The sequence below is a fragment of the Nelumbo lutea genome, chromosome 1 (assembly GCF_056320005.1).
Source record: "Nelumbo lutea isolate HS-2025 chromosome 1, American lotus-T2T, whole genome shotgun sequence".
In the NCBI taxonomy this organism is placed as follows: domain Eukaryota; kingdom Viridiplantae; phylum Streptophyta; class Magnoliopsida; order Proteales; family Nelumbonaceae; genus Nelumbo; species Nelumbo lutea.
The window spans coordinates 121687410-121700447 of record NC_142684.1 but is presented as its reverse complement, the minus strand read 5'-3'; the positions used below and the strand labels follow the sequence as shown (position 1 = coordinate 121700447).

Below are 13038 nucleotides of genomic sequence, written 5' to 3'. Positions count from 1 at the left end.
GATATCTTAGCGGTTTTGCTCAACATTAACGTGGAATTTGAAATCGATTCATGCAACTAGCGATTTGGGGAAAAGGGGATTATAATTTATAAGTGATGCTTGGCACCAAATACAAAAAAAAAACAAAAAACAAAAAACAAAAAAAAACAAAAAAAAGAAAAACTAAAATAAATTAATTAGTTATTTATTTTTAACAAATAAACCCAAAAACAAAACGTGAAATAAAGAACCCTACTGGCCACTGAAAATAACACTTTCGTATGACAAGCCAAAAAACCCCTCAGCCTGTACCCAATGTCATAAAGAGAAACGCATGCCAATATACAGGGGTGTGGTTATAATTCATTCCAATATCATATGATATATACATAGTAGGTTTTTAATAAATATTATTATTTTTTTACATAAAAAAAAAAAATCTTTTCTAATCACCCTTTTCACGGTGTTGAATGTGGGTGTCATAAAAAAACGAAAACTCCATATTGGATGCCACTGTTGGCGTTTGGCAGTGGGCCCTCTCGCTCTGCGTCTTAGCCCAATAATATTCCACCAACACCAAGGCCCCGTACTTGCTGTCTTTGTTCTGCCGGGAAAATGTAAGTAGCCCATTTGACCAAATAAAAAAAAAAAAAAAAAAAGGAGACTCTTGTATCGATGGATTGATACCGATGAATATCTACATATGCTCCAACTGCAAAACTTTACCGCACCACGTTCTCATCAGCGCATCACCCCCTCTCTCTCTCTCTCTCTCTCTGGTCTCCATTGTCATTACTCTACGCAGGACCAGATGTTTCACTTGCATAGAACCCTTAATTTATTTTGTGATTTTGTTGATGCTTCAGTTTTTCACTTCAGGGAAACTGGGAAAGCTCGACTGTCCCCACAGATTTATTCTCTTTTACCTCTCTCTCTTACTGTTTCTTCCAGCTATTTATTTCTCCCACATTTCCTTGTCGATGGGTGTCGGTGGTGTTTCAAGCTCCTAAAACCTCTCACCCTCTTCCCTCCACCAATCTCCATTATTACTTCTTTTTTCTTTGTCACAGTGTTCTTCTGTGTTACTCTCTGGTTCGATGTGGGTGGGTTGGTAGTTGATGATACATGAAGTCATGAACAGTACTAACCGGTTGGTGCTGAACTACGTCAGGTGAGAGCTGTAACAGCTTTAGACTCTCTTTCACGTGTCTAATTTGATGTAAGTAGCAATCGTATTACGTTATATTTGTTTTTAATTATGCTCCGCTGATTCTCTGTTTTTCAGTTCATTCCTCGACTCCTTTCTTTGTCCTTGGGCATGCGGCTTTTTTCCTTTCCCTTTTTCTTCTTTGCTTCTTTATCTTTTGATTTGAACAGAGCCAGGCTTGAGCTGATGAGCTGTATTTAAATTTGGACAAAATTGTCTTTCACATTCGGTAGTTTAACCTTTGCTTGTAAGACAATTTGATGCGGTACATGGTGACCGGAGCATATCCATGAATTAATGTCTCCCTATTTCATTATGACAAAAAAAGTTATATCCATTCCATGCGCCTTGATGTGAAGAGCATCTTATTCACATGCTCTCTCTCTCTCTCTCTCTCTCTCTCTACATTATGCTTCAAATTCGTTGATCTTGTTAGTTCATGGTCTTACATGCATCTGTTTGGGTTTTTGTCTTGTTATATGCCTTCTACTTTATTACTATAGTGCTTCTTCGTGCCCCTTCACATTAGGTCATTGTCTAGTATCATGAAAACCAGGAATCTTTATCAGAGTAGAAGGCTTATGTTTTTTCCCCATATTGGTACTGTTAGCTTGAGGATGAGAATTGATGTGCGGATACATTGGAATCTATTGACGTGCGGATACATTGGAATCTATTGATGTGCAGTGAGCCAGTGGCACAAATGAAGTGCTATCCATTTCAATTCCTATATATTAACATGCAAATAAGAAATTGGTGAGACTATGTTCATGCATTGGGGATTTTAGTACATATCTTTACCAAAAAAAAGGTATTTAAAATGTCAACTTAACGAGGGTGTAAAGCTCATATCATTTCTCACTGTCTTGTGATAATCGGGCTAAAAACATCTGGGTCTTTCATAGTGAGCAGAAATGTTAATTTCACAAACATCACTTTATTCTCCTAAAACATGACTTCCACCATTTAATTGATCTACTGGTTGCAAGCATTGCTTGCTTTCTGATTTGTCTTCTTCAACTCAAGACAGAACCCTGGGCTTTCCTTTTGCACGAGATTGAGTTACCAAACAGAAAAATATAGAAATATGTAATTAACCTAACCTACAGTAACAGTCATGTGAATAATAAATCAAACACTATCTATTTTTCTAGACAAGTTTTTCAATGTATCTCAAGAATTCTTAAACAACATAGGTGCAGTTTCCTTTGTTCTTTCTAAATTGCCTAATAAGATTCCCCATGTAATACACAGAGATCTGTAAGGCATGTAAGCTTGCCAAAATTCGCCCCCTTCAACCCACACGAACTGTTTCTTACTGTATCACTTATTAAGATAGTGTCCAATCAGCTACAACTAGTCCTCTGGTGAAAAAGGTGGACTATTGGACCTTTAGGTTACTGCAGAGACTATACAATATATCATTATAAACTTGTTCCCTTGACAACTGATCCTTGCCTCAGCAATAGTTAATCATAAATGAAAATGATAGATACATCAATAGTAAGCATATATGAGCATTTATTTATCAATTAACATGTGCAAAAGTGTTGGACTGTTTTCATCTTAGTCAAGAGCATTACTTATATACTTCGTTTTACAATATTCATGGACCAGAGGGGCTTAAGCGACCATCAGCATATATGAGTCGTCAAAAGTATAAAGAAAAATCTTAAAAGTTGGAATGAGTATGGGCATATCTGTTAAATTTATAAAGAACACTTGTCCAGAGTACTGAAACTAAGTTGTAGAAAGGATGTACTATTATAATTATCTGTTGCTTATCAAAATAAGTACAACTATTCATGACTCTTTTATAAAGATATATTCAATGAAGTTGATCCTAGGTTTTGATGTTTTATCTTAAGCTTTTCCATATCTTATGTATGGCAGGACGTGGTAAAATCATGGACCACAAGACATGGCTTTGGAGGAAAAAATCATCTGAGAAGACAATTGTTGTGATTGATAAAGCCAACTTCTTGTCAAAAGGAAAAAATGAAGAGGTATATGGAGACCTCTTATTTGATTCATTATTCAACTTCTTCCCTTCTGTTGTTTAACAAAAGGTGTTGCAAATGCAAGTGAAATGGTCTTTGCATCCCATGTTCTGTTTCAGTGGTGTTAATAGTAAGTTATTTTGTTTCAAATTGTTTCATGGTATTGACATGAAATTTGTTCCTCTGAAACTTCATGCTTTCATTAGTTAAGCTCTTAGCACACTCCTGAATGAAAATTTTTCAATTAGACTTACCTTTTCCCGTCCATTGGTAAATAAAAGTAGTATGTGATATACAAAATGGGAGAAGGTTAAGGGATTCTTTTCACAAATTTGTTACCTATCCAGCCTTTGATAATATCAGTCTTAAATCACTTCAAGAAGTTTAACTTTGTTGTTTTTGTTATCAATTTCTGCTAATGTTTCTATGAGGACTTGATTCTCAGCCATCAATCATCATTGGAATAACCGTTCATAATGATGCATGATTGTATTTGGCCATCTTAGGCATTTGGGACACCTAGTTGGCATGCACTGCTGAGGAATTTGCAAGAAAAGAATAGCAAATCATAGCAGAAAATAAGAAACACAGGTTCTAATGTGGTTCAGAAAATTGTGTACGTCCTCAGGAGAGGGAGGAATATTTCACTATAGGAAAAAATACAAGAGAATTTGATAATAATAACATCACTATCCTCTATATGCCCATTACTCCTTACTACATTCTCACGCTCTTACAAGACTAACAAATTGGCTTAAATAAGTCTGTAGGGCAAGCCAATTGAGAGAAGCAACTACAAATAAACTCCATTACCCACAATTACAGTAACACCCTTGAACACATGGCAGAATTACAGGAATGCCCATACTCTTATACTTTATCGTTTATTCTTCAGCATATAGATATATTATAACATGCACTAATTGTTTCCTTGTCTTGGACTTCTTAGATGCATTCCTGTCTCTGCTTCATTGCTTTATGGATGTGGTTATTACCTCTTTTGGTGTCTTCTTTATATCAGGAATATTCAAGATAGCTTTGAACTTGGTTTTTATATGAGCACGAGGCAAAATTTTTGTCTATAAATAGGCCCTCCTTATTGCAAATATAAAGCCTGCATCCTCATGTAAATACTTTTATAATATGTATAGCTCTTCAATTTGATGTTGTCTTATTTTGACAGGCACATGTTGTGGATAAAGAAGTAGAGTGGGAAAGATCTTTGAAAAATCTGAATGAGAAGCTATCTGCTGCCCTCTCTGAGTGTAGCACAAAAGATGATCTTGTGACAAAACATGCAAAAGCAGCAGAAGACGCCATTGCAGGTTATCTACTATTGCTAATCCCCCCTAACTCTGTAGTTAAGATTTCTATATCCAGTGTTATATTTCCAGTGTGCAGCCTTTTTCCTCAAGCATATTTATTGAAATCTTCTTCAAATTTGGTCTTGACTGATCTAATTGATTCTAGGGTGGGAGAAGGCAGAATCCAAAGCAACGTCTCTTAAGCAAGAATTGGATAAAGCTTTACAACAGAAGGTAGCTACAGAAGAAAGGTTAGCTCAAATAGATGGAGCTCTGAAGGAATGTATGCAACAGTTACGGTTTGTTCGCGAAGAACAGGAGAAAAGGATTCATGATGCTATAACAAAGACATCAAAAGAGTTTGAAAAAGAAAGGATGGATTTAGAGGATAAGTTGGTAGAAACAAATGAAAATCTTGCCAAGTTAGGTGCCGAGAATACACAATTGAGCAAGGCCCTTCTGGTGAAGGAGAAGTTGATTGAAGACTTAAATGCAAGCAAGTCTCAGGTAGAAGCTGATTACGCTGCACTAATGGCTAGATTAAATTCCATTGAGAAAGGTAATTCTTCTCTCAAATATGAGTTTCGTGTGCTCGAGAAAGAGCTTGAGATTCGGAATGAGGAGAGGGAATTTAACCGTCGATCAGCTGATGCTTCACACAAGCAACATTTGGAGAGTGTAAAGAAGATAGCAAAACTAGAAACTGAATGTCAGAGATTACGACTCCTGGTTCAAAAGAGATTGCCTGGACCAGCTGCTTTGGCAAAAATGAAAAATGAAGTTGAAATGCTTGAAAGGGATCCAACTGATCAGAGGAGAAGTAAGTCAAGTCCTCCAATGGCAGGTCCAGTGGTAGGATTTGTTTCCAGACACTCTCCTGATGCTCCCAGTAAAAGGATCAATTTCTTAGTTGAACAGTTATGTAGCATGGATGAAGAAAATAAGGCTCTCAAAGAAGCATTAATCAAGAAAGACAGTGAACTTCAGTCCTCAAGGATCATGTATGCACACACAGCTTCTAAACTATCACAAGTTGAGGCTCAGCTTGGAATCTTGATGAAAGGTCAGAAAACTATGGCTCTGTCAAAGAATAGTTCAATACCAAATATGTTTTCCGTTGATTCAACATCTGGTATTGGCAACGATGATGAATTAAGTTGTGCAGAATCATGGGCCTCTGCTTTAATATCAGAACTGGAACATTTCAGAAATGAAAAACCAAAGACACCACTGTCATGCAAATCTGTAGGAATTTCAGACCTAAGTCTGATGGATGACTTTATTGAGATGGAAAGGTTGGCAATTGTTTCTGTGGATACACCTTTGGGAAATTCCCTTGTTTCTTCAGATGAAAGTAATGCAGCTGTGGGGCCCTTGGGAACTGAATCAGCTGTTTGTCCCTCAGATGCAGCTGGTAAGGAACTAGTTCCAGTTATGGATAGTCACTCGGGCTTTTGTTACATAACTCAGAAAACCCAACCAAATGATGCATCACTAGGAAAATATCCTCATTGGCTTCAGGATATCTTGAAGGTAGTGTTGGAGCAAAACCTGGTTACAGGAAGATGCTTTGATGAGATTCTCAAGGAAGTCAGAGTTGCATTGACAAATATGAATAATTCAAACCCCAGTGAAGCAGTTGGTGCAAGGAAAAGCTCAAGCCATTCAGGAACATCAGATTCGGGTCCTCAACATATTAGTGGGTATATTTCATGGGGACCTCCGAATAACTCTCTACCAGTGGATTCATTTGATGAATCATCTGGAATTAGCTTCTCTTCAAAGGAAAATGCGGACCAGAAGCCTCAATTAAATCTTAATAAATCAATCTCTAGACTGATTGAACTTATTGAAGGAATTAGTCAGCCATCTCTAATGGATTATAGTACCCCTCAGATCTTAGCTGAGAATGATGGGAATTCTTTACCATATAAGAATTCACCAACTCCCACAGATTACATGGTTCGTATTTTTCAGTGGAAAAGTCCTGAACTCACTGCTGTTCTGCAGAATTTTGTCAATGCTTGTTATGATCTGTTGAATGGAAAAATTGATCTTGAAAACTTTGCCAGAGAGTTAACTTCAGCTTTGGAGTGGGTTACGAGCCACTGTTTCTCCCTTCAAGATGTTTCAAGCATGAGGGATACAATCAGGAAACACTTTGATTGGGATGATGCCAGAAGTGAAACCGAACATGAGAATGGTTCACTTTCAGAAACAGATAAAATACATTCTATTGAAGAACCACTGCCATGTTTGCCTTTAGTTGGTGTCTCAAATGGTGATAGTAATGTATCTAAAATGGAAAAGGTTCAGTCTGTCCTGAATGAAGAAAATAGGAGATTAAAGGATGAGCTGAAGTGTGTGGAATCTGTGAAGAAAGATTTGGAACTGCGGCTCCAATCAGCAACTGAAAAGAGTGAATCCTTGATGAATCAGATTCATGAATCGAGAAAAGATATTACAAGTTTACAAGCACAACTAGAAACTTTGAGAGAATCAAAAGGGACTATGGAGGATCAGATTGAAAATAACAAGTTAGCTAATGAGGACCTTGATGCCCAGCTTAAAGTTGCCAGGGTTGAATTAAATGAGTCTCACAAAAGGTTTCCATCTCTGAAGTTGGAGCTTGAGGATAAACGTAATTGTTGTGTAGATTTAGAGGCAACTTGTCATGAATTAGAACTCCAATTAGAAAGGTACACTTTTCTTTTCATTCCTAAATGTTTTTGGAATTCAACTAAATTTGATTCCACAGAGATGTAAGTCTCGGATTGCGGTAATATTTTATTCTCAGTGTAACAAAGAAGGAAAATCCAAAGCATGATCCAGATCAAGAGGAAAAGCAATTTCAAACTGTAAGAACCCATTTCTTTATAATAACAACAACATTTTTATTGTACAGATAAATAATTAAGTCTTTAATGAACTAAATCATCATGATGAATTGAAACAGTAGTAAAGGTTCTTTTTATATGCTTGTGTGCTTTGTTCTTTTACTATAAAAAATAGAATATGTTAACTTTGTGGTTAAGAAAATAATTTATATTCTATAGTAGTATAAATTGTAGATTTGATAATTATTATCATGCTTGACATTATGCATAGAATGGTAATTTATGTATATAACTTGGTGCTATGTGCTAACATCTGCCAAATACAGATTGTATACTTAAATTGTAAACATGACCTGTTTCATAAATCAATTAATGTTTTCTTCACTATGGAAAGACTTTGAGCATCATCATATGAACATGTAGGGGTGGATTCGGGCCTAGCCGAGCTGAGCCAAATATCTGGCTATTTGAGCTCGGCTTGATAGAAAAACTTAAGGCTCGAGTTCAGGCTCAGGCTCGAGCTCGATTTGAACAAACATGAGCTCGACAATGTGCCAAGTTTCATATAAAAAATAAAAAATTCTACATGTAGAAAATTATAATTTGTGTATTTAACTTGGCGCTATGTGCTAACATTTGCCAAATACAGATCATATACTTAAATTGTAAACATGATCTGTTTCATAAACCAATTAATGCTTTCTTCAAAATGGAAAAACTCTGAGCATCATTATATGAACAGGTAGGGGTGGATTCAGGTCGAGCCAAATATCTAGCCATTTGAGCTTGCCTTGATAGAAAAACATAAGGATCGAGTTTGGTCTCAAGCTTGATTCAAACTACAAAAATGAGTAAATAATTTTTTAAAAATGTATTTCTTATTATACATTTAAAAAATTATTGACTCATATACATATAAAATCTTAAAAATATTATATATAATATAGGCTTGATTAGGCTTGCAAGCTTCGCAATTCGAGCTTCATTGGTCTTGAGCTTGATTAGCAAATGAGCCTTTAAATTGGGCTCAAACTCGGCTTAAAGATTGTTTTAGACCGAGCTGAGTCAAGCATTTCACGAGCTGAGCTTGAATTGCTCTTTAAAACCTTGATTCGTGTCCACCCTTATGAACATTTCATTACCAAATGTTGTCCCAGCTATGCGGGGTCTTGGGAGGGGTGGACAGGATATGGTCCTAACCTTTGGCATTTATTTGCAAAAGTGGTCAATCATCATATGAACAGATGACTGGTATAATTACTTCCTGACTGAAGAAAAACTTCCTTGGACTTAGTATATGATAAAATAAATGCAACAAAGCTTTAAAGAGAACAAATCAGACTAAAGTAGGATGAAGAACATCCTTCATTTATTTTTTTCTTTGCATCCATATATTTGGGGGGGCAAGAAATTAGCAGCAAGCTATCTGGGTTTCTTTTACATGGACATTTAAAAAAAAAATATTGTAGAGAAGGTAAGAGGCTCCAATCTTTATTGTATTAATAAATAAAGAGTTGAAAAAAAGAGGTTTTCAGTGGGGAATAGGAGAAAAGAAAGAAAGAAATTAGCCATCCATTGGCACACTATTAACTTTAATTTCATATTAATACTTATAGCAGAACTACTTGGCGTGCATTACTGCATTTTTTGAACAGATAAAGATGTAGGGACCTCAGGCAACTCTTAAAAAATTTTACCAACAAATACAACCTAAAGAGTTAGATGGGAAACAAGGAAAAGTTACTCCTAATCATTACATAAGGATTTCATTCCCACCAACACTACTACAAATAAAGTAGAAGAAAGGGGATGGGGTGAGTCAGCCTTAATCTTGTTAACATGGAAACAAATGGGAAAAAATGTTAACTTTCTTATGTGGATATATAATGTGCAGAATAAACAAATAAAATCCTGGTAGAAACCCAGGATACAGATATAGTAGAGCAGAATGAAGAGAAGAAGAATAGGAAGAGAATAGGGCTCGAGACAGTCTGAATTGAGAGACCCAACTACCGCCCACTTAATATATTATAGGGAAAATTCTCAATTAGTACCCTGTACTTTGGGCCTAGTGCCACTTTGGTCCTCAAACTTTAAAACATGACAATTCAGTATCTGAACTTTCAAAACGTGCCAATCCAGTACTTTCTGTTAACTTGCCATTAAGTGGCATTTGAAAAGACATAAATACCCTTTGAGAGTCACCTAATTTTCTTTATTAACCATCCAAATGTTGACAAAAAATGAACAGTCCCAAATCATTCTCTTTTATTCAAGAAAGTTGGGGTTACGTCTCAGAGGGCATTCTGGTGACCCAAACTTTCTTGAATAGAAGAGGCATGGATTTGGGACTGTTCATTTTTGGTCAATGTTTGGATGGTTGATAAAGAAAATTAGATGACACTCAAATGGCATTTCTGCCTTTTCAAATGCCACTTAACGGGTGGTTAAGTACTAAATTGACACATTTTGAAAGTTTAGGGTACTGAATTGTCGTGTTTTAAAGTTCAGGGGCCAAAATGGCAATAGGCCCAAAGTACAAGGTATTAATCAGGAATTTTCTCTATATTATATTCATAAAAACAAAAATTACATAAATACCCCTGATTATGAGACTTAAGAGAAGAAATACTTTAGTGCCATAAATAAAAGAAGGAAAAAGACTAAAAAGCCCCTGCATAAATCACGACTAATTTAACGGTAGAAATCCACTGTTCTACCTGTAAAAACATCTCTGAAGTTATTGTTTGTTGCAGTATGTACTGTGTTTACGATTGAGCCAACCATTATAAGCAATATTGTCTGCCAGTACACTGCTCTCTGTGCAGATATAGCTCATCAGTCCTACCAAATTTTCCCAACAATGTCAAAAGGCACTGTGGAGGGAATGATTAATAATTTGATTAGGCTGTGTTTGGAACTGATGTAAAACGTCATTGATGTAAAAGTACACTGGTGATGGTTTACATTGAACCATTAAAAAGTAACCATTTGAATTTTGAAAAGTGTGCATGAGAAAAGCGGGGTTTTACATCGATTTTATTGATGTAATATTTACATCGATAATCGATGTAAAACTCGACTTTAATGAACTTTTACATCGATTTATGATGTAAAACTCCACTCCATCCAAACGTATGCAAAACTGAACCAGAGTGGAGTTTTATGTCAATCATGATTGTACACTCGTTCCAAATGCTGACAAAATCAAACCGGCGTAAATATTTACACCGATGATGTTTTACATCGGTTCCAAATGCAGCCTTGGGTACAACCTTGCAACTTCTTCATCTAGAGCACTCTGTTACCAAGTTCCCAGTACTACTGCAATTCATTTAGAAATGATTTGGTTTGAGCAACCATGTTAAAACAATGGCCAGAAGGCATGGAAAAAAGAATAGTAAATACCAGTCTTGCATGGGCTCTCCTAAATGGATGATGTGTCCATGTCAGACACACGTTGGAATCTGATACTCCATAGATTCTTAAGGACATTTCTATGAAATATTTGCATTTTACTCGTAGCTTATTTGACATAAAGTAACCGCTGATGTACAAGATAAATGTCATCTTTCATATCAAATGTTACTAACAAAGCCAACAATGTTTGCAGGTATATAATGTTAGAATTCAAAATTTATGAACTATTTTAATACTATATGTTTTTTCATAGAAGTATGCATGAGTCCATGTTTTCTCATCTTGCTTAGTCATACTTTTCCAGCATTTGATTCTGACTCCTATGTCCATGCAACACCGTTAAATACCCTAGCCTTTTGCTCCTTCAGAAACTAGTGACCATGCCAGCTTTGAGTTCAACCGGAAAACATTCTTCTGAATGAGAAGGGGACAATTCCAAGTAGGTGATCCGTGGGTTAGCATAGGGATGCCAATGGGTTGGGCTCAATACTAGCTGGTCTTATCCCAGACCTGACCTGGCTTCACCGTATCCCACCTCAAATATGAATAGAGCTTGCCAAGCAGTGTCTGGCACACATCAGAGCATGGTCGGGCGAGATAAAAGATGAAAAATCTCAATGAAAATAAAATAAAAATAAAACAAATAAAATTATAGGGAATAACCTAATAAGAAATGAAAACACTTGATGTCTACACAAAAACATTACATATTTATATACACAGTCTCAATGGTGGTCCTAGCCATCTGGGGTTTTGGGAGGTAGACTGGACACAAACCTAATCTTTGACTTATTATTATTATTATTATTACTGAGATGGGTTGATATTTTACATCTCAAAACTAACCTCGACCCAATTGGGGGCTCTTTATTCCAAAAGCCTTTTGTGCCAAGGATGTTTAATACCACAATCTTTTATATGACGAAGTTGATTTGACTGAAGTTTTGCTCAAATGGTTTTTGAAATACTTTTTACTCTAACCTGTTACAAATTATGTTTTCGCCATGTATTAATTCCAATTGTCTTGAACCAACTTTGCAGGACCGGGAGATCACAGCTGCTTCTGAAAAGTTGGCAGAGTGCCAAGAAACTATCTTAAACCTGGGGAAGCAGTTGAAGGCATTGGCTTCACCCAGGGAGGCAGCTATGTTTGATAAAGTTTTCTCCTCCCCTATCACTACCACCGAAAACAAGAACATGAGCACAAACCATCGATCCTCTCTACTTGATCAGATGCTGGCTGAGGATGATGTGACCGAGTCTCCCACGACAAAAGAAGTTATATGCACAGGAGATGCCAATAAACTTCCTAGTCATCCCTCCAATAACTCCAATTCCGTCCATGGCCCCATCGTCCCAGTAAAATCTCTAGAGAATGCTCTTAGTTTAAAGAAAACTAAGCACAAAAATGAGACGACCACTGTCGAAGTTCTCGCTATTGTGCCAATTAAGAAACGTACAGGTGGTTCAGGTCTGCTGAGAAAGTTACTGTTGCGAAGGAAGAGAGGGAACAAGAAAGCATCCAATTCCGTCGCTGTTGTGTCATGATGAGGATGAAGTGGTAACAACAAGAGTATGATCAGGGTTTTGCTTTAATAACTTTGCCTTTCGCAAGACCATGGAGTTGGAAATAATGAGAGAGAGAGAGAGAGAGTCTTGTTGTGCCTGCGTCAGTATGTATTGTTGGATTCCCGTTGTATATATTTGGCATTGCGATTACATGGGAGCTGTGTTCATTTCACGTTGCCACCGACGTAACTGTGTCTTCCATTAGTTTGAAGGCATGCTTTTATACTGATCAAACATTTCGGCAGTTGCTTTTGTCATGGAAAACAAAGTACGGACAGGTCAGATTTATAAACATTCAAAATGTTCAAAACCCCACTTTATATAAACCGTCATTCTCCCCCAAAAAAAACCATTTGTATCAGTCAACACTCCCTACGTCATTCTGTTGCCGATGACTTTGCCTTTCTGGCATTTCTTCAAGATGGTATTAGGTATTGAGCTGGAATCCACTGTGCACTTCCATTCATTCTGTGGCAGGTGTCTCATTACACTTGTGGTCTAATATGCATGATATGGGATCCAAATCTAAGCACATGTTTGTGCTGCACTAATGGTACACTTGCATTCAGTATGTCTGTATGTCACAACTCACAAGGACAAAGACTATATACACATGGCTATTTGTCTACTCCAAAATTTTCCCTGGCATTATGCATGTGGCTGGTGAGTAAACTCTTGATTTTGCTCTGATCAGATGGACGGTGGGAATCGTCTAGGTTACC

The 13038-nt window shown here is 36.7% G+C and overlaps 1 protein-coding gene across 4 annotated transcripts; it reads left to right on the top strand.

The window, feature by feature from the left end:
• The first annotated feature begins 703 nt into the window (after positions 1-703).
• Positions 704-12500, top strand: LOC148877205 (filament-like plant protein 7). Of its 4 annotated transcripts, none has more exons than XM_088982865.1 (6): positions 704-1150; positions 3080-3192; positions 4370-4511; positions 4657-7189; positions 7288-7348; positions 11789-12500. In XM_088982865.1, the coding sequence occupies exons 2-6, from the start codon at positions 3094-3096 to the stop codon at positions 12293-12295; spliced, it is 3342 nt and encodes a 1113-aa protein (XP_088838991.1). In that variant the 5' UTR covers positions 704-1150; positions 3080-3093; the 3' UTR covers positions 12296-12500. The 4 variants fall into 4 exon arrangements, with proteins under 4 accessions (XP_088838991.1, XP_088839008.1, XP_088839002.1 ...); XM_088982876.1 differs by having other exon boundaries at positions 961-1198; XM_088982882.1 differs by lacking the exon at positions 7288-7348.
• The last annotated feature ends 538 nt before the right edge of the window (positions 12501-13038 follow it).

What these genes read in the sequence shown, in the direction of transcription:
- LOC148877205 (XM_088982865.1), top strand. Translation starts at nt 3,094, where the DNA reads ATGGACCACAAGACATGGCTTTGGAGGAAAAAATCATCTGAGAAGACA. An exon ending in CAAAAGGAAAAAATGAAGAG is followed by an intron (nt 3,193 to 4,369) that starts GTATATGGAGAC and finishes TTATTTTGACAG; the next exon opens with GCACATGTTGTGGATAAAGA. An exon ending in AGGAAAAGCAATTTCAAACT is followed by an intron (nt 7,349 to 11,788) that starts GTAAGAACCCAT and finishes CCAACTTTGCAG; the next exon opens with GACCGGGAGATCACAGCTGC.